The following is a 22,596-nucleotide window of genomic DNA, read 5'->3' on the forward strand; positions in this document are numbered from 1 at the left end:
AAATGAATGGAACTGAATGAAGATTAAAATACAGCATATCAAAATACTTCTAAAGCAGTTTGGAAAGGGGAAATGTATAGCAATCAATGCATGCATTAGGTAAAAGGGAAAGTTTCAAAACCAACATCTAAGCTCCCACTTTAAGAACCTAGAAAAAGAAGATCAAAAGAAACCCAAAGCAAACAGAAGTGAGGAAAGATAAAGATAAGAACAAAAAATCAGTAACAAAGAGAAAAGAGAAACATCAGTGAAGCAAAGAGCTGGGGTTTTTTTTAACAAATGAATAAAATTGACAAACTTCTGTCATAAAATTGACAAAAAGAATACATAGATCATCAATATCACAAATGAAATGGGATATCACAACAGACCCTACAGGCAGTAAAAAGGGTGGGCGGGGGATGCCACAAACAGCTCTGCATAAATTTGACAACCTACATGAAATTGACCAATTCCTCAAAAAAATACAAACTACCACAACTCATCCAGTATGAAGTATATAGTTTGAATAGCCCTATAAATATTAAAGAAATTGAATTTATAATTTTTTTTTTTTTGGCGGTACGTGGGCCTCTCACCGCCGTGGCCTCTCCCGTTGTGGAGCACAGGCTCCGGACGCGCAGGCTTAGCGGCCATGGCTCACGGGCCCAGCCGCTCCGCGGCATGTGGGATCCTCCCAGACCAGGGCGCAAACCCGCGTCCCCTGCATCAGCAGGCGGACTCCCAACCACTGCGCCACCAGGGAAGCCCTGAATTCATAATTTTAAAACTCTTAAAAAAGAAATCAGGTCCAGACAGTTTTACTGGAGAATTCTACCAAATATTCAGAAAAGAATTAACACCAATTTTATCCAGTCTCTTCCCAAAGTAGATAAGGAGAGAACACTTCCCATTTCATTTTATGAAACTAATGTTACTCCAACACCAAAACCAAACAAATATGGTTAAAAAAAATTATAGACCAATTTTTAACAAAATATTAGCAAATAGAATTCAGCAATATATAAAAACAATTATACACCATGATCAAGTGGAGTTTATTCCAGAAATGCAAACTGTTTCCATATTTGAAAATCAATCAATGTAATTTACTATATTAGCAGTCTAACAATACAAATCATGTGATTATATCAAAAGCATTTGACAAAATTCAACACCCATTCATGGTAAAAATAAATAATCAAAACATAAAACAAAAAGAAAATCTCAAAAAATAGGAATAGAGGAGATCTTCCTTAACTTGGTAAAGAGCATCTATAAAAAACGTACAGCTAACATTTTACTTAATGGTGAAAGACGAAATGCTTTCTCCTTTTAAGATTGGGAACAATGCAAAAAAATGTCTGTTCTCACCACTCTTATTCAACATAGCATTGGAAGTTCTAGTCAGCAAAATAAGGCAAGCAAAAGAAGAGCCATCCAGATCAGAAAGTAAGAAGTAAAACTGTCCCTATTTGCAGATGACATAATTATCTACATAAAAAAATCCCAAGAAATCAACAACAAAACTCCTAGGACTAATAGACAAGTTTAGTAAGTTGAAGGATATAACATACAAAAACCAATTGTGTTTATTTTAGCAATAAATACATGTACACTGAAATTTAAAATATATATCATTTATAATCACATTAAAAATAAAATGCTTAAGTATAAATCTAGCAAGCATTACAAGACTTATATGCTAAGAATTGCACATTGCTAATGAAAGAAATTTTAAAAAACTTAAATAAGTGGAGAGACATACTGTGTTCAGCGGTGGGAAGACTCGATGTAGTAAAGATGCCAATTCTCCCCAAATTGATATACAAATTTAACATAATTTGTATCAAAATCCCGTAAACCTGTTCTTTTCTTTTTTTTTTTTTAGCAGCTATAGACAAGATTATTCTCAAATTTATGTGGAAGGGCAGAGGAACTAGAAAAACAATTTTGAAAAAGAATAAAATGGGAGAAATCAGTCTACCTGATTTCAAGATTTACCATATAGCTACAAGTAATCAAGACTGTGAGGTATTAGTGGAGGGATAAATACAGGGATCAGTGGAATAGCATAGAGAGCCCAGAAATAGACCCATGTAAATATGCCCAGTTACAATTTGACAAAGGAGCAAAAGCAATTGAATAGAAGAAAGATAGCCTTTTCAACAGTTGGTACTGGAGTAATTGGACATGTATAAATATCGATCCAGATCTCACACCTTATACAAATATTAACTGAAAATGGATAACTGACTTAAATGTAAAACTATAAAACACTTAGGGAAAAAACCCAAAACAATAGACAATCTTCAGGATCTAGGGCTAGAAAAGAGTTCTTAGTCTTGACACCAAAAGCACAATTCATTAAAGGAAAAAATTGTAAAATCTGACTTTTTGGTGATGGCCATTCTGAGTGATGTGAGGTGATGCCTCATTGTGGTTTTGATTTGCGTTTCTCTAGTAATTAGTGATACTGAGCTTCTTTTCATGTGCCTGTTGCCCATCTGTATGGCTTCTTTGCAGAAATGTCTATTTAGGTCTTCTGCCCATTTTTTCATTGGGTTGTTTGTTTTTTTGATATTAAACTGTGTGAGCTGTTTGTATACTTTGGAAATTAATCTCTTGTCAGTCGCATTGCTTGCAAATATTTTCTCCCATTTCATAGGTTGTCTTTTTTTTTTTTTTTTGTGGTACGCGGGCCTCTCACTGTTGTGGCCTCTCCCGTTGCGGAGCAAGGCTCTGGATGCACAGACTCAGTGACCATGGCTCACGGGGCCAGCCGCTCTGCGGCATGTGGGATCCTCCCAGACTGGGGCACGAACCCGTGTCTCCTGCATTGGCAGGCAGACTCTCAACCACTGCGCCACCGGGGAAGCCCGGTTGTCTTTTCATATTATGGTTTCCTTTGCTGTACAAAAATGTTTAAGCTTTTAGGTCCCATTTGTTTATTTTTGTTTTTATTTCCATTACTCTAGGAGACAGACCCAAAGAAATATTGCTGTGATTTATGTCAGAGAGTGTTCTGCCTATGTTCTCCTCTAGGAGTTTTACAGTATCCAGTCTTATACTTAGGTCTTTAATCCATTTTGAGTTTATTTTTGTATATGGTATTAGAGAATGTTCCAATTTCATTCTTCTACATTTAGCTTTCCCAGTTTTCCCAGCACCACTTAGTGAAGAGACTGTCTTTCCTCCATTGTATATTCTTACCTCCTTTGTTGTAGATTAATTGACCATAAGTGTGTGGGTTTATTTCTGGGCTTTCTATCCTGTTCCATTGATCTATGTGTCTGTTTTTGTGCCAGTACCATACTGTTATTACTGTAACTTGGTAGTATAGTCTGAAGTCAGGGAACATGATTCCTCCAGCTCTTCTTAAAAAACTAAACATGCAATGACCATTTAACCCAGCAATTGCCCTCCTGGGCATTTATCTCAGAGAAATGAAAGTTCACCCAAGAACCTATACACGAATGTTTATAGCAGCTTTACTCAATAGTAACTCCAAACAGATGTCCTTCAATGGGTGAATGGTTAAATAAACTGTAGTACACCCATGCCATGGATTACTGCTCAGCAATGAAGAGGAATAAACTGTTCATACATGCAACAACCTGGATGAATCTCTGGAGAATTATGCTGAGTAAAAGAAAGCCAATCCCAAAAGGTTACATATATGTGATTCTGTTTATATAGCACTTTTGAAATGACAACATTACAGACATGAAACAACAGATCAGTGGTTGCCAGGGATTAAGCAAGGTGGAAGCAGGGGGAAGTAGGTGTGGCTATAAAGGGCACCATGAGGGCAACATGGTGATGAAATGTTGTATATCTGACTGTCTGTGTCAGGGGTACATGGGATGTCTCTGTATTATTTCTTACAACTACATGGGATTCTACAATTATCTCAAAATTTTTAAAATTTAATTATAAAATTAAGTATGGTAATTCTAGAAGTTTAGGGAAAAACAGTTTTTTGATCCTCAGATGTACAGAATTTGATTAATCACAATTCTGGTTCATGACACTGACCTTGGTCCATGCAGAGCTCTATTGGTTGCTTTATTTTAATAATAGGGATATGAAATAGTATAACATAGTATAATATAACATATTACAGTGTCATAGTTTATTTCCACTGCATGCTGTGTAAATACTGTGTTGTCTAAATATACCACAGTGTATTCAATTCTCTGAGTAATGGATAACTGGATTATTTTCAGATTTTTTTTCCTGAAACAATACTTTTGTGAATATTCTTGAATATGTCTTCTGATGTACTTATGCAAAATTTCTCTTGGACATGTGTTTAGGAGTGAATTGCTGGAAATGATTATCTTTATAAGATAATGCCAAACTGCTTTTCAGTTTTTTAAAGTGTTTGTGGAAGTTAATACACCTACCAGCAATACATGAAATATCAAATTAATCTACATCCTCTCTAACATTATCATACTTTGTAATTCTTGCCAGTTGAGTGGATATAAGATTCTGTCTCATGTTCTTTATTTGCATTTTCTTCTGGGCTTTTATCCTGTTCCATTGATCTATGTGTCTGTTTTTGTGCCAGTACCATACTGTTATTACTGTAACTTGGTAGTATAGTCTGAAGTCAGGGAACATGATTCCTCCAGCTCTTCTTAAAAAACTAAACATGCAATGACCATTTAACCCAGCAATTGCCCTCCTGGGCATTTATCTCAGAGAAATGAAAGTTCACCCAAGAACCTATACACGAATGTTTATAGCAGCTTTACTCAATAGTAACTCCAAACAGATGTCCTTCAATGGGTGAATGGTTAAATAAACTGTAGTACACCCATGCCATGGATTACTGCTCAGCAATGAAGAGGAATAAACTGTTCATACATGCAACAACCTGGATGAATCTCTGGAGAATTATGCTGAGTAAAAGAAAGCCAATCCCAAAAGGTTACATATATGTGATTCTGTTTATATAGCACTTTTGAAATGACAACATTACAGACATGAAACAACAGATCAGTGGTTGCCAGGGATTAAGCAAGGTGGAAGCAGGGGGAAGTAGGTGTGGCTATAAAGGGCACCATGAGGGCAACATGGTGATGAAATGTTGTATATCTGACTGTCTGTGTCAGGGGTACATGGGATGTCTCTGTATTATTTCTTACAACTACATGGGATTCTACAATTATCTCAAAATTTTTAAAATTTAATTATAAAATTAAGTATGGTAATTCTAGAAGTTTAGGGAAAAACAGTTTTTTGATCCTCAGATGTACAGAATTTGATTAATCACAATTCTGGTTCATGACACTGACCTTGGTCCATGCAGAGCTCTATTGGTTGCTTTATTTTAATAATAGGGATATGAAATAGTATAACATAGTATAATATAACATATTACAGTGTCATAGTTTATTTCCACTGCATGCTGTGTAAATACTGTGTTGTCTAAATATACCACAGTGTATTCAATTCTCTGAGTAATGGATAACTGGATTATTTTCAGATTTTTTTTCCTGAAACAATACTTTTGTGAATATTCTTGAATATGTCTTCTGATGTACTTATGCAAAATTTCTCTTGGACATGTGTTTAGGAGTGAATTGCTGGAAATGATTATCTTTATAAGATAATGCCAAACTGCTTTTCAGTTTTTTAAAGTGTTTGTGGAAGTTAATACACCTACCAGCAATACATGAAATATCAAATTAATCTACATCCTCTCTAACATTATCATACTTTGTAATTCTTGCCAGTTGAGTGGATATAAGATTCTGTCTCATGTTCTTTATTTGCATTTTCTTAATCACTAATGAGACTGAGTGTCTTTTGATGTGTGTATAGTATATGTGTTTCTTTCTCTAGAATGCCTGTTTGATTCTTCTGCACATTATTCTATTGGATTATTTCTCTTTTTATCAATGATTTTTAGGAAATATCTCTCTATTGTTGGTGCCCATCCTTTGTTGTATGTGTTTCAGATTTTCCCTTCAACTTAATTCAAGATATCTTTGATTATCAGAAGTTTTTAATTTTAACATAGTCAAAAATGTCTGTTATTTTATAGTTGCACTTTTTAGTTTCTCTTAAAGAAACATTTTTCTGTCCCCAGATCAGAAGGATTTTCCTATTCCTAGTTTTTAAGGAATGAGATAGGAATCCAACTTCATTTTTTCCCCATGTGGTTAACCATATTTTCAAATCCTTTCTTTCTTCCAATGATCTGCCATATATTTCATATATTGAACTTTCATGTGTGGATGGATATGATTCTGGGTTCTCTAGTCCACTGGTCAACTTATCTAATCCTGTGTCAGTAAAACACTGCCTTAGTTACTATAAGCTCAAAATTTTTGATATCTGGTAGAGCAAGGTCCCCACTTCTTACTCGTGTTTCTTTAGAAATGCTTTAGCTATTCTTGTGCACTTGGTCTTCCATATGACTTTTAGAATCAGTTCTATGACTTTTAGAATCAGCAAGTTCCAAAATATTGCTGGGATTTTTATTGAATTGCATTGAATCTGAAGAACAATTAAGAAAAATTGTCTTCTTTATGATCGTCAGCATTTCTAGCCACAAACATGATATTGCTTTCTATTTGTTTAGATCTTCTTTTCAATCTCTCAACAAAGTTTTAGTATTTTCTCTACAGAGATTTACAATTTATTTATTAGTACTTAATTTTTAATAGTTCTACAAATTTTTAAAAATTGTATTTTCTAGTTTGTCGCTGGTGTTTACAAATGAAGTTGACTGTTATATATTGATTTTTTTCTAATCCATCCACCTTGCTAAACTCCTCTATTATTTCTAATTGTAGATTCTTTTGGATTTGTCTGTGTTTATAATCAAATCATTTGAAAATGACAGTGTTTTATCTTCCTTTCTAATCCTGAGTCTTTAAAATTTCTTTTCTGTCTTTATACATGCTAGGACCTCCAGCACAGTGTTGAACAAATGTGCTGATAGTACCTTTATTCCCATGTTATTCCAGTCCTTATTTAAAAGAGAATGTTTGTAATATTTCTCCATTAATTATGATGTTTGCTGTAGTTAACTCACTTTGTCCCCTTCAAATAGAATATAAATCTTTTAAAAAACAAAATTTCATAATATATGGGCAGAGTTGTTTTCAATAAATTATTCATATGAGGAATTGTTAAGTTTATATTCCTTGACCGCAATGGCACAAAACTAGAATTAATAATAGAAATTTAAGCATACTGGCTGAAAAAAATTTTTAAATAGATTCTTTAATTTCTACATCAAAAAAATTAAAACTGAACTTATAGGTTTAGAAAATAGCAACTATGAGAATACTGCATGATGAATTATGAGATAAGACTAGAGATGTATTCAAAATAAAAGTCAAGCCTTTAATATTTTCACTCTGAAATAAAAGAGAGAGAATTAATTAGCTTCCAGTGTTGGATTGCTCCAGGGCTCAGTCCCCAGAACTCAGTCCTCAGGCTTCTTCTCTATTTACACTCTCCTTAGGAATCTCATTAATCGAGCATTTTAACTGAGCTATAAACCTTCACACTCCCCTGAACTCAAGATTCATATCTACTCAACATCTGCATTTGGATGTCTCATGAGCATCTTACCTTTAATGGGGCCAAAAGAAAACTTTTGACTCCTCCCCCAGCCCCACTCCCCCATGCCAAAAAATTTTCTCTAGTGTTCTAGTGTTCTCCATTTCAGTAAATGGTCTCACCGTTCACCCAGTTGGTCAGGCTAAATTATCAGTCATCTTTGGCTCGTCTTTCTTTTAACAGATTCTGGCATTTCTACCTTTCTGCCAGTATACCTTCCAACAGCATATCCTATTAATTCTATATGCAGAATATGTCACAAATCCAACCATTTCTCATCAGTTCTACTACCACCACTCTGGCCCCAGCCACCAACCATCTCTCACCAAGCCTACTGCCTTACCAGGTATTGATAGATATTATTAAACTATAGTAATTGAAATTGTTTGGTACAATAATAAACAGGTCAGTGGAATCATATGCATAGCCCGATAATAGACCGCCATATATAAAAGAACTTAATATATGATAAGAGTATCAAAAAACATTGTGCAATGACATACTTTCATAAACGATATTCTGAAATGGGCCATTTAGGAAAAAGTACTTATATTTTATATTGTATTACCTCTTATATAATAAAATAGATTCTAGAAATGATAGAGGACATTTATTGAGCATTTACTCTTTGCCAGGCAATGTGGTAAGTGTATCCTTCACAAGTACTATAATGAAGAAAACAAATTAAAATAGATACATGGTTATCTGATCTCTAGAGAGGGAAGGCTTGGCTTACTAATCATAAAAAATACTAAAGGAATAGGTTGATAAAATTAACTAATACAAGTATTATTTAAATACTTTTCTGTTTTCAGAAATAAAATTAAAAGGCAAAAAGATTTTGTGAAGGTAGCAGCAGAAGCAGCATTGTTTTTTAATCTCCCTGAATCCCCAATGAAACAGGCACACCACCTATATAGCAGAATTAAACATCATGGACATCATTTACCACAGAATTAGCTCATAAGATATTCCCATAAGCCCCAAAAGATAGCAGGACAGATCACCAAAATCAGAAGATCTCTATGGTGTAAGCAGAAGAAAGCATCTGGGCTGTTTGATGGACCTGAGAACAAGAGAGCTTAAGCATAAGCAACATGTACCTGTCCAGTTTTCCCAGCATCACTTATTGAAGAGGCTGTCTTTTCTCCTCTGTATATTCTTGCCTCCTTTATCAAAGATAAGGTGACCATGTGTGCATGGGTTTATCTCTGGGCTTTCTATCCTGCTCCATTGATCTATATTTCTGTTTTTGTGCCAGTACCATACTGTCTTGATTACTGTAGCTTTGTAGTATAGTCTGAAGTCAGGAAGCCTGATTCCTCCAGCTCCATTTTTCGTTCTCAAGATTGCTTTGGCTCTTCGGGGTCTTTTGTGTTTCCATTCAAATTGTGAAATTATTTGTTCTAGTTCTGTGAAAAATGCCAGTGGTAGTTTGATAGGGATTGCGTTGAATCTGTAGATCGCTTTGGGTTGTAGAGTCATTTTCACAATGTTGATTCTTCCAATCCAAGAACGTGGTATATCTCTCCATCTATTTGTATCATCTTTAATTTCTTTCATCAGTGTCTTATAATTTTCTGTATACAGGTCTTTTGTCTCCTTAGGTAGGTTTATTCCTAGATATTTTATTCTCTTTGTTGCAGTGGTAAATGGGAGTGTTTTCTTAATTTCACTTTCAGATTTTTCATCATTAGTGTATAGGAATGCCAGAGATTTCTGTGCATTAACTTTGTATCCTGCTACTTTACCAAATTCATTGATTAGCTCTAGTAGTTTCCTGGTAGTATCTTTAGGATTCTCTATGTACAGTATCATGTCATCTGCGACCGCCTCTTCAGTAAGTGGTGCTGGGAAAACCGGACAGGTACATGTAAAAGTATGAGATTAAAACACTCCCTAACACCATACACAAAAATAAGCTCAAAATGGATTAAAGACCTAAATGTAAGGCCAGAAACTATCAAACTCTTAGAGGAAAACATAGGCAGAACACTCTATGACATAAATCACAACAAGATCCTTTTTGACCCACCTCCTAGAAAAATGGAAATAAAACAAAAATAAACAAATGGGACCTAATGAAACTTAAAAGCTTTTGCACAGCAAAGGAAACCATAAATAAGACCAAAAGACAACCCTCAGAATGGGAGAAAATATTTGCAAATGAAGCAACTGACAAAGGATTAATCTCCAAAATTTACAAGCAGCTCATGCAGCTCAATAACAAAAAAACAAGCAACCCAATCCAAAAATGGGCAGAAGACCTAAACAGACATTTCTCCAAAGAAGATATACAGATTGCCAAGAAACACATGAAAGAATGCTCAACATCATTAATCATTAGAGAAATGCAAATCAAAACTACAATGAGATATCATCTCACACCGGTCAGAATTGCCATCATCAAAAAATCTAGAAACAATAAATGCTGGAGAGGGTGTGGAGAAAAGGGAACACTCTTGCACTGCTGGTGGGAATGTAAATTGATACAGACACTATGGAGAACAGTATGGAGGTCCCTTAGAAAACTACAAATAGGGCTTCCCTGGTGGCACAGTGGTTGAGAGTCCACCTGCCGCTGCAGGGGGCACAGGTTCGTGCCCCGGTCTGGGAAGATCCCACAGGCCGCGGAGCGGCTGGGCGCGTGAGCCATGGCCGCTGAGCCTGCACGTCCGGAGCCTGTGCTCTGGATAAAGAAGATGTGGCACATATATACAATGGAATATTACTCAGCCATAAAAAGAAACGAAATTGAGCTATTTGTAATGAGGTGGATAGATCTAGAGTCTGTCATACAGAGTGAAGTAAGTCAGAAAGAGAAGGACAAATACCGTATGCTAACACATATATATGGAATTTAAGAAAAAAAAAATGTTATGAAGAACCTAGGGGTAAAACAGCAATAAAGACAGAGACCTACTGGAGAACAGACTTGAGGATATGGGGAGGGGGAAGGGTGAGGTGTGTTAGGGCGAGAGAGAGACATGGACATATATATACTAACAAACGTAAGGTAGATAGCCAGTGGGAAGCAGCCGCATGGCACAGGGAAACCGGCTCGGTTCTTTGTGGAAAAAAAAAAATGTCATGAAGAACCTAGGGGTAAGACAGGAATAAAGACACAGACCTACTAGAGAATGGACTTGAGGATATGGGGAGGGGGAAGGGTAAGCTGTGACAAAGTGAGAGAGTGGCATGGACATATATATACTACCAAACGTAAAATAGATAGCTAGTGGGAAGCAGCCGCATAGCATAGGGAGATCAGCTCAGTGCTTTGTGACCACCTAGAGCCGTGGGATAGGGCGGGTGGGAGGGAGGGAGACACAAGAGGGAAGAGATATGGGAACATATGTATATATATAACTGATTCACTTTGTTATAAAGCAGAAACTAACACACCATTGTAAAGCAATTATACTCCAATAAAGATGTTAAAAAAAAAAGAAAAAAAAATGAATAAGCAACAGGTATTCATTGGAAAGCTCAGGAGCCCAGTTTGAGAACAAAAGCTGAAACTGGGAGGGGTTTTGCCAAGAACAGGTGAATGCAGAGGGCCCATGCTGAGATCTGAAGGGAGCAGGTAACCCCTGTGAATTCTCCAAACTAGGGGTCCCTTCCAGGAAGGGGGGCAGGGGCCGCATTCTGAGATTAGAATCAAATTTGAGCAGCATTGGGACAATAAAGTTTAAAGAGAGAGATCACCTGAACAAAAGTGGAGGACGGAAACAGGGCCTGGAAATCCCAGAAAGAAGCTACCATGTATTTGAGTTCTACATAAAAACAAAAGAAGGGGGAGCTACACCTCCTGAAAGTTTGGAAAGCTTAATTTCAAATAAAATTGGCTACAGAAAAGAAACAAGGTCAAATTCTATAATTTTTAATTACAAAATTGTATTGTAATAAAAAAGAATAAGAAACAGAATAACAGCCACTTGAACAATGGGAGCACATCAGAAACACATGCCCACAAAAATAGATAAAATACTATTTCAAAATGAGCTAAAGTTCATTAAGAAAATTATATGACACTTGAAAGAATGCCATAAATCAGAATTGCGAAAAGTGAGGTGACAATAAAGGAAATAATTAGATTTTTTTTTAATTTTAGAAATAAACTAGAAGGAACACAAAAGCAAACAAATGTAACAGATAATGCCTTAAGAGAACTAGAAGATGAGAAGAAGGAAGTATTTAAAATTTTAAAAAGAAATGAGGAAAGAGATAAAAAGAAACTGAGAGAAATTAAAATTAGAATAGGCAAAACAAGAAGGGGTTGGTAGCACTATTCCTTGACTGGTTAGTGGTTTCAGAGTTATTTGCCTTATAGTAATTCATTAAGCCATACATTTGTTTCGTGAGATTTTTCTGTGTTTGTTTTATTTTACAATTATAAGGTTATAAAATGCAACAAAAAGGCAAACGATGAACTGGCGGATATTTGGAAAAAAAGAAAAATACATAAAATGTTCCTGCAAATTGATGAAAAAATGCTAAAACTCCAATAAAGAATTGCAGAGGATGTAAATAAATGATTTACATACACAATTGACCCTTGAACAACATGGCTTTGAATTGGGTGGATCCACTTAATGTGCTGATTTTTTCAATAAATTTCAATAAATACCTAGTATAGTACTACAGAATCTGTGTTTGGTTGAATCTGCAGATGCTGAACCACAGATGTGGAGGGCCAACTGTAAAGTTATGTGGGGGATCGGTGCCCAAACTCCACATCATTCAAGGGGCAAGTGTATTCAAAAGCTAATAAACACTAAAAACATCTAGCCTCACTGAAATAATCCCTGAAAGAAAATTTATGGGAAGGGAGGCGATGAAAGAAAAACTCTGTATTGTATCTATAGATAACTTTTAATGTCAGATACAGCCTAATTTATCTGCTATGGGTGAAGTTGGGTAGGTGGCAACAGACCCTCCAGTAAGTGCCCTTCAGTGTGCTGGGTTTTTCTGTTATATGATCCCAAGGGAATGCAATACAAAATAATCCGTTGTTTTCCGTTCATGTTAAGTTAGCCTGGCATTTTATAATTTGGAAAGATTTTATGATTAATTACATTGAAAGCTATTTTATCCCTCACAGTGAGAGACCTACCACCAATTTGCCTTGATGTTAGACAGAAACAGCGCATCTCTATAGATGCTTTATCATCTGAAATGAAGACCCCAGTTCTTCCAGAACCCATCCTTCCCGTTCAGCCGAAAACTATGAAAGACTTTCTGTAAGTTTCGGCTCACTGTTACATGTAGACACATAGTCATCTGCATGTCAGCACTTTACATAATTTAATATTTTTGTGTGAGAAATTAATTGAACTTGTGGCTCATTATAAGGTATTAGCTAAGAGTGAAGACGCAAAAGACTAGATGTCTCAAGTTGAAGGTGAAAACAAACATATAATTAACCAGTAAGGGATAGATAATGTTGCAGCAAAAGACACTAAATAAGAGAAAATGAGTCAAAACAGGCAAGGGAGACTTGCCTTGTAGCACAGTGGTTAAGAATCTGCCTGCCAATGCAGGGGACATGGGTTTGAGCCCTGGTCCAGGAAGATCCCACATGCCGCGGAGCAACTAAGCCCGTGTGCCACAGCTACTGAGCCTGCGCTTTAGAGCCCGTGAGCCACAGCTACTGAGCCCACATGCCACAACTACTGAACCCCATGCTCCTAGAGCCCGTGGTCCGCAACAAGAGAAGCCACCACAGTGAGAAGCCCGCACACCACAACGAAGAGTAGCCCCTGCTCCCCGCAGCTAGAGAAAGCCCATGTGCATCAACAAAGACCCAACACAGCCAAAAATAAATTAATTAATTAATAAAAAAAAAGAAAAACAGTCAAGAGGAGGTAAAGGTGGTAATAAAATAATAGAACGTGTCCTTTTTAAAAAATGAGATTTCATCTACTATGTGACATATGAATCATAAAAACCATGTTAGTAGTAAAAACTACTAAAAAAAACCCAAATGGACACTTGAAGGACTAAGTGGGAATGAGAAAGTAGGGACAGAATGTAAACAAAATCTGTCAAGAAATTTGGCTATGAAGTGAAGGAACAGAAGAGTGATAATTGTAAGGAACATGTCAAAAATTAACTTTTTAAAAAGCAAATGGGGAAGTTGAAGCTGGAGTAATATCTTAATCCAATTAAGAATTATAAATTCATAAGCTACCTTTACATTAACTGGAACATATTTCTGTATTCAGCTTAATTATTTCAAGTTGCATGTTGGGTGACATTTATCTATAAAGAATTAATGCTATTTTATCTGAATGACTTTTTTATCTGTTACGGCTAATAAATGTTTTTATTTTAGGGAAGATGTAGAAAAAGCTAAGTCATCAGGAGATTGGAAAACAGTACATGATTTTTATCTCACAATGTTTGATTCTTTCCCAGAACTAAATGCTGCATTTAAGGTAATAATACATAAAGCACATTTTTCACTTTTAGTTTAAATTTTCCAAAAAAAGATACTATAAATTAACTTCTTTTTCTACCCAGTATTGGCTTAAGCAGCTGTTTAAGCAAACATAAATAGGTATTAATTCTGAAATTGTATGTATCACAAATAAGTATTACTTAAGTGATATCTTAAAGATTGTTTTTATTTGTACTAATGTTAATGTTTGACTCCATTCTTTCAGTTTTAAAAAAGAAAGTTATTGAAATAACCCTTATATATTTATTTTTAGCAATCTTGCCCTGACAGTCCTTTTTTATCATCATACTAGGAATATTAGAAATTATGTAGGAATAGTTATGGTTCAGATATTACTTAGATTAGTTCTTAAAATGTTATATACACTTGGTTCTTTAATTTAATTTGCAGAAAGATGCCTCTGCCTCATTTAATACTATCGAAGACTCTGGGATTAATGCTAAATTTGTGAATGCTGTATATGATGCCTTACTTAATACTGTAAGTATTATTTATGAACACATGCAAATAGCATAATTGTTTGACTCTTCTGTATTTTAAAAACAGCCAGATAAATATTGTAAAATTCACCTTGTAACATAATTGCATGAGAAACTCTGATATAATTTTTGGTAAATTTAGTTGAAATTCTCAGAGAGTTAGATTATTTTATTCTTATATTTTTCTAATTAAATGAAAATTCAGTAGAAAATACTTTTACGTTCAGTCCTTATTTAGAAAGGCTTGCTAAGATAAAAATCATGCTTTACTGACTCAGCAAGAGGAAGTAAATTATTTGGTTGTATTGGAATTACGTTGAATCTGTAGATCAGTGGTTCTCAAATTTTAGCATGTATCAGAATCATAGAAAAGGCTTCTCAGTATTCAGTAGGTCTAGCATAGAGCCCCCAAATTTGTGTTTCTAACAAACTCCAGGGTATGTTGATCCTCCTGATCCGGGGGGCTCTCTGTGGCCATGTAAGTTTGAATTTCATTGTAATTATAATTGAAAGGCATTGAAAGATTTGTGTTTCTAACAAGTTCCAGGATATGTTGATTCTTCTGATCTGGGGGCTCTCTATGGCCATGTGAGTTTGAATTTCATTGTAATTATAATTGAAAGTCATTGAAAGATTTTAAGCTGGGAACAAAGGGATGACGGACATGATTTATAGTTTAGAAAGAGCTCTCTGGATGTTATGTGGAGGATGGTCTATAGTGAGGCAAGAGAAAGGAGTTAGGAAGGCGTTGCTGAAACCTAAACGAGGGTCAGTGTTTGGACTAGGGTTTTGGCAGTGGAACTAGTGAGACATATTCAGACTCTGAGTATATTATGGAACAGAGCTAAACATACTTCTGTAGATTGGATGTGGGACTTGAGGGAAGAAGGAAACTGAGTGGATGGTATTGCCATTGAATTAGATGGATAGGGCTCAGCCATCAGCAGAGAGAAAAAAGGTGTTTCAAAGAGGTAATAATTAATCCTGTCAAATGCTGCTGAGAGATTTAGTAAGATTTGGACAGAGAGTTGAGCACTGTCTTTGATAAGGTGAATAATTGATGACTGACTTTAATAAGAGCCGTTTCCGTGAGGTTGTGGAAACAAAGCCTACTTGGAATGGGTTGAAGGGACCATGAGCGGAGAGGGAGTAGAGATGGTGAATACAGACAGCTCTTGGAGAGTTTTGCTGTGAAGGGAAGCAGAGAAATGAAGGGTCAGCTGAAAGAGTACATGGGTCCAAATGAAAGGTTTTTAGCATGAGCAATATATTAGCCAGGGTCCTGACAGGAAACAGATGACACACTCTAACTGGTAACCTGGAGAGGACTGTTTACAAAAGTGTTAGCAGAACAAGGGAGGCCCTCAGGAGTAGTACAGTAGAGTGAATCTGGAGATGAGCTGTCGGGGAGAGGGCTGCCTTACAGGAGAGGAGGGGCATAGCCAGCCCATGGTGACCTTGCAGAGAGGGCGTTGAGGGAATAAATACCCCAGCTTTCCTCTCTTCCCTCTTCTGTCAGTGTTCCTTATGGCCGAATCCAACCAGCAGGCAAAAAAAGGCAAAGGAGTCTGGTTGATGTAGTCCTTGGTAGTCAGCCTCCTGGGGCATAGATCAGGGTGGAGAAGAGTGAAAATGCAGAGACACATCCGTGCAGATGGTATTAGGACGTCGTGTTGTGCTGATAGGAACGACCTAGTAGTGTGGAAGAAATGGATGATATGGGGGAGATAGAAGAAAACTGAATAACCAGGTCCTTGACAAGGTGAGAGAGGATGGAGCATAGGGCTCAAGTGAGGGGGTTGGGCCTGGTCAGTTGTAGTGCAGGTAAATGATTAGAATAATAGTGGCAAGATGAATCTGTTCTCATTTGGGTGCATCTGTTTTCTCTCTAAAGTGTGTGGCAAGATCAGAGCTGAGAGTGTTGATGGGAAGGAGGTGTTGAAGGTTTGAGGAATGAGAAAAAGGTTTGAAATAGTTGTCTTGGGGAGCAGGGAAGCAGATGAACTAGGGAGATGTTGAAGGACTGTCAGTGGTGTTGAGTGTCCTTTTGAGATTTGTGACATAAACTCAGTGTGTCTAGTCAGCACATTTGTGTGATTTTTCTCCTGCAGCCTTCCATTGCTCTGGGGTGCTGTTTGCCTCCTGGGTGTGAAGGGTCACTGCAAGCAGAGGAGGAGAAAGGAATGATGTATTAAATAAGTTAGGTGCTAATTAAGAAAGGTGCTAGGCTGAATGAGTGCTGACAGACATGTCTTAGAAGTGATGATTGTGTGTTTTTTTTTAAAATAAATCCATGGGGCTTCCCTGGTGGCGCAGTGGTTGAGAGTCCGCCTGCCGATGCAGGGGACACGGGTTCGTGCCCCGGTCCGGGAGGATCTCACATGCCGCGGAGCGGCTGGGCCCGTGGGCCATGGCCGCTGAGCCTGCGCGTCCGGAGCCTGTGCTCCGCAACGGGAGAGGCCACAACAGTGAGAGGCCCGCGTACCGCAAAAAAAATAAAAAATAAAAAAAAATAAATAAATCCATGATATATGCTTGTTTTCTTGACGTTCGCCCCTTTCATATAACAATATAACAGACAAATTTTAATGACGGTTGGGAGCTTCTAGTTAATGAAGGTTTTAGTCATTACTTCTTATAAGCTAAAAGCACCATCTAGATGTGTTTTCATTCATTCTTATGGGACATGTTTGGTAGTAATTAAGTTTTTTTAGTATCTGAATTATTAAACTATAAAAAATGTTATTTAGTACCTTTTTTGGATCCTATAACAAAAAATCTTTATCTTGTTATTTTTTTATTGAACATAATTTGGTTGTACTTAATAATGAATTGTGGGCTTAACTGCTAATTATAACGTGGTATTGGTAGGACTAAATATGTCCAAAACGTATGCAGTCATTTTATATTGTTAAACATGCTATTCTTAGACTTATGTTCATGATTTTATCCTGTCAATCCAGAGGAAGTGAAATTGTTTTTCTTTTTCTGTTTTCAGTGTTATATAAAACTGATGGTAGTCATCAAACAGCCACCATGTACGTTTGTGCAGGTTGTACAGTGCACATCCCAGGGAGCATTCTCATTATAACCTCTCAGATGTGAAATTGAGACTACCGTTAAGTGGTAGTCCTTGGTCATCAAGTCTGATTTTAACTATGGAAACAGATCTGTAAATATAATTAACATATAAAAATCACCTAAATAGCTAATCCTAATTATTTCATGATTTTCTTTTGCCTACAGCCTCAAGACATTCAGAAGACAGTATTAAAGGGAATCATTAACAGCCTGTTACGAGAATGGAAAGGGTAACTGAAACTAATATTTGGCTAATCAGTATAGATGGTTAATATACACAGCTCATCCATCTTTAAAATATACGTATGTGTTTTACTCTCAGAAAAGATTTTAGTTGCTACAATAAAAACATAGATCAGAATGAAATTATAAACCATTTATAACAAAGCTTTTTAACTTGAGACTTATGACTTCTCAGGACGGTCCACAGGTGAGCTTCAGAGGATCTGTGAATTCTTTAAAATTGTATATAAGATCTGTCATGTACAGATATATGTGCTTTACAAAAATAGGATGGGTATTTAAATCAGTCACCTAGAATGAAATAATATGGGCGTTAAATTTAGCCTTGGGCTTTCTGGTAGCAGAGCAAAATTTTTCTTATTTCTAATATAAGAGAAGTAAATTTAGCTACTGAAATATTTTTTCCTGGAACTAAATATTGAATTGTTATGTAAGGAATGATGGACAGTGTAATTGATAATGTTTTGAACTGTGAATATGCAGAACACAAAAATATACTTTTAAAAGTACATATGATTTAAATTGGTGTTATTTAACATTATAATTTAAATGATAGCTTCTATTAAAGCCAAATAATACCATTAAATTATCATTTAAATGTCTATATTAAGCCCAATTTGAAAATACCAAACTAGAGTTCTTAACTATAATGTTAAATGTACCCTATATATTTTAATAACATTGTTCCAATTTTCAGAGAAAATTGTGGTTTTTATAGAAAATTGAGAAAAGTCAAGGTAGTATAAAAAAGTAAAAATGTAACATTTTGCAGTTTTTTTCTAGTCATCTTTTTAAAACAATTGAAATCATACTGTATTTTTCATGTGATTTTTAACTTAACAGTATTTTCCTAGTTTATCATTCTAGTAATACTTTTGCATTTTCCTTGAATTTTATGTTTCTGGTTGAATACATAATGCTTCATTGAAAATGAAGGGGAAAATTTGGAATGTAAAATGAACACTTAGGAGAGTGGGGAAGTCCAGTGGTCCGAAACTGCTGGGACCTCAGTCCCCTCCAAGCATGCTCACACAGCTTTCTAACCCCTGCTCCTCAAATGTGTGCCGGAGACAGATTAAAATAATTTGATGTAACTTACTTATCAAAGGATCATGTGGTCTTTACCCCCAAAATCTTGTTTTATTTTGGATTTATAATAACGACAACAAGATCTACAGTTTATTGACTATTTACTATGGGCTAGGCACCTTTCAAACGATTTTGCATGTATTTCTCATTGAATCTTCACTACAATCCTGTGAAATAGGTAATATGATTAGTTTCATTTCACACTTGAGGAAACTAATTTACAGAGAAGTAAATTGCCCAAGTTAACACAGTAAGTGCCTGAGTCAGAATTAGAACTCAGGCTGTCTGGCAAAAGAGCCTGTGGGGCTTCCCTGGTGGTGCAGTGGTTGAGAGTCCGCCTGCCGATGCCCTGGTCCGGGAAGATCCCACATGCCGCGGAGCGGCTGGGCCCGTGAGCCATGGCTGCTGAGCCTGCACGTCCGGAGCCTGTGCTTCGCAACGGAAGAGGCCACAGCAGTGAGAGGCCTGCGTACCGCAAAAAAAAAAGAGCCTGTGATCTTAACTACAATTTCTGTACCCAGAACTGTATACTGTACTAAAATACTAGTGCATAGAACAGGAAAATGGAAGTTTTCATGGTACAGCTATAAAATGGGAAAACAAAAAACGGACCCTCCTATCACCAGGAATTTTAATATTTATGAATTGCTTTGAACTTTTTAAAATGTTTTCAAATATAATTTCTAAAACAAAACAGTAGTCCTATTGAGAAAATAATCTGACAATTATGTAGAATAGTATAGAAAGAAATAGTTTAGATTTTATTTAAACCTAAATAATTTAAATCATTATTCAGTCAAGATAATTCTTCCACAGAGAAATATTACTGCTAATTTAAAAATTATATATATACATGTGTATATATATCAATTTCAAAATGTAATACATATGTTATATATTTATATTTCAGATGATGTGGCTTTATATCTTGTAAAGATCATCTAGTATACTTTGGGCAATGATTTATGTTTTCAGGTTTAAGTCTAGTTTTTGGCTTTTATCAAGTCAATTCTCACAGAAACATTGATAATTTTTTATTAGATACTATAAGATTAAACATTCATCTGTAATCAATTACAATTATTTCTGTTTCAGTCCACGAACAAAAGATGATCTTAGAGCATATTTTATACTTTTACAGGTAAGAAAGCAAAAACATAGTTGAAGTGCGTAATTCATATCTCAATCTATGCATGTGTAAGTGAAATGATATCAAATACTAAGTATTATTTTGAGCAACATCTTTGATACTTTTTTAGATTATAATTACTTGTAACCAGAGAATTAAAACTATAACAAATAAACAGTGGAAGGCTAAATTATCTCCAAGGTTAATATTTTAACTTGCCTTCCTGCTGTGGGATTCTGGAACAAACAGAAAGGAAGCACTTTTCCTCCTCCAGTCAACTTCCTTTCTTGTAACTAGTTTTTTAAGGGACTCCAAAACTTTCTTTTATTTCCCAATTAGTGGGTTTCTAACTTTTCTGTGTATTTTCAATAAATGTTTAAACTAGAATTCTAATGGAAAAGTCAAAGTGGTTGTTTATATTTGCTAAAGCAAATATGATGAACTTTTTCCTCTTGAGAAATACAGATTCACTGATACAAAAAAAAAAATAAGGTCCAAACAAATGAAAAGCAATTTTAGTTTTTATAATTTTTTGAGAAGTGCGTTATTCCCATAGCTAGCATACTATGTTTGCATTATTCTTTACAATTGACCAAAGGTGTTCATATAAATTATTATCTCATTTAAAGATAAGAAAAAATTATATTAAATAAGATAGGATATTTAGTTCAATATCATGTCCAATAAAAGGAAATATGGAAGATAGGGGTAGAAGAAGGAGGAGAGAGGAAACAAAAAAAGGGGAAATAGATAAGAGGTAGTTGAGGGATGTAAGGAGAGGAAGGGAAGTAAAGAGGTAAGAGGAGAAAGACAAAACTAGAAAAAAGAGGAAATATACCTGGAGAATAGTAAAAGCTAGAAAGTGACAACATGAGGCTCAAATTTTTAAGTGAGTGTATTGGTCAACAGTAAGCTCTGCTCATGACGTCTTGTTCTTATGAGCTATCACTTGATGAGTTTATCATCTAGGGTCACTCCCTCATTTTGAACCATCCTGACCATAAGTCAATTTTGAAAAACACATGGTGCTCTTTTATTTTTTACAATTTTGGTTTATTGTTCACTAATACTCATTTTTCCCATGGAGCTCTGAAATGTACACTGTGATGGAGTTTTAGATTTTGGAAATATAACTAGAGGTTTTGCTTGGTCTACAAGCTCTACTCTAACGCTTAAAAGTTCTCTGAAGCTATTATGTGGTTCTCCCCTTGTTCTTTGTGAAATATGCAAATAACTCATTTCACAATGGCAAAAGTTTCATTACCAGCTTTTATTTTTCTAGCATTCTCTCTCCCCCTTTTTTTTTAATCAAGGAAGAGCCAGGTTTTTGTTTAGTTGGATAGAAGTGATTGCCACCATTTATACCAGGCAGTGAGCTATGTGCTTTACATACAGTTTTTTTTAATACTCAAAACAACCTCCAGGATAGATACTATCATTCTCATTTTTCAGATGAGGAAGTTGAGAATCAAAGTTTAAGGAACATTCCTAAGGGCATATAGTAGTAAGTGGTAGAATTAGCCCTCAGACCCAGATCTGTCTTAATTCCAAAGCCACTGGACCATAGTGGAAATCCAAGTCTCTGTTAATTAAATAATTAAACAAATAGATTCTTGTTTGCAAGGATTTCACCTAGTATTTCATAATCTCAAATTTAGTTTTCTGAATTCGCCACTTAGCTCATTAAGCATAGTGTCTTTCCTTTTACATGTTAACAAAATTTTAACGCAATTATCTTTAATATCTTTTTCAGAATCCTCAATTTAATAACACATCTACATATGTCATCTATGCTCACTTGCTACGACAGATAGCTACCTTAGTGGAAGCTGACCATCATTTCCTAGTTCACTGGTTTAAAAAGTAAATTATTCTATGATATTAAGAACTTTTATAATCTTAAAGTTTTAAGTTTGTTAGTAACTTTATAAGAAAATATATTAAATGTTTTCAGGTCTTGAGAAATGATACTTATAATTCACAGTGCTTCAGAAGCCAATTATAAGCATATTCTTTAGTACTACATAGAGGATACATTAAAGATCTGTTTTGTATGTAAGTAATCGTTTTGCTTGTGCCAGCTGTTGTTGAGATTTCTGTCCACTGCTTTTGCATTTTATACAGCACATTCCTATCATTGATTTTTCATATATCTCAAAGATGGTGACTGGATTTGCTCATACATTACTATTTTAATTTGTGTCTTTTTATTTCCTATCAATAAATTTTACCATTATTTACACAATGCCTTTTCCTTACCTAAAACATCATTGTAAAACATACTAGCCATCAATATCAATTTATAAAAGTACAGTACTTTTTTTCCACAGAACAATACTTACATTAACAATTACATTTCCCCATGACTAGTAAAAGTTAAAGAAGCTAAATATTCCCAAAATTAATTTTAAATACGGTCAATTCTTATTATTAACAATAGTTATGTTCTATAAAGCTACTGGGAACACTGAATTGGTGAACAGTGAAATACAGGGTTAGCTTCCTGCGAGCCTTTGGTCACAACATTTTTATCAACCAATCAGTAC

The 22,596-nt window shown here is 35.4% G+C and overlaps 1 protein-coding gene across 2 annotated transcripts in view; it reads left to right on the plus strand.

The window, feature by feature from the left end:
• HECTD2 (HECT domain E3 ubiquitin protein ligase 2) overlaps nt 1–22,596 on the plus strand; it is an 80,704-nt gene that overhangs the window by 28,056 nt on the left and 30,052 nt on the right. The window contains exons 3-8 of one of the 2 annotated variants that reach the window (XM_007471550.1): nt 12,671–12,809; nt 13,904–14,006; nt 14,420–14,509; nt 17,755–17,819; nt 20,017–20,062; nt 21,804–21,916. In XM_007471550.1, coding sequence (XP_007471612.1) covers nt 12,671–12,809; nt 13,904–14,006; nt 14,420–14,509; nt 17,755–17,819; nt 20,017–20,062; nt 21,804–21,916 — 556 coding nt within the window. The remainder of the gene's footprint in view (nt 1–12,670; nt 12,810–13,903; nt 14,007–14,419; nt 14,510–17,754; nt 17,820–20,016; nt 20,063–21,803; nt 21,917–22,596) is intronic. The other variant, XM_007471549.1, reaches the window with a different exon arrangement.

Source organism: Lipotes vexillifer, unplaced genomic scaffold (genome assembly GCF_000442215.2).
Source record: "Lipotes vexillifer unplaced genomic scaffold, Lipotes_vexillifer_v1.1 scaffold325, whole genome shotgun sequence".
Classification (NCBI taxonomy): domain Eukaryota; kingdom Metazoa; phylum Chordata; class Mammalia; order Artiodactyla; family Lipotidae; genus Lipotes; species Lipotes vexillifer.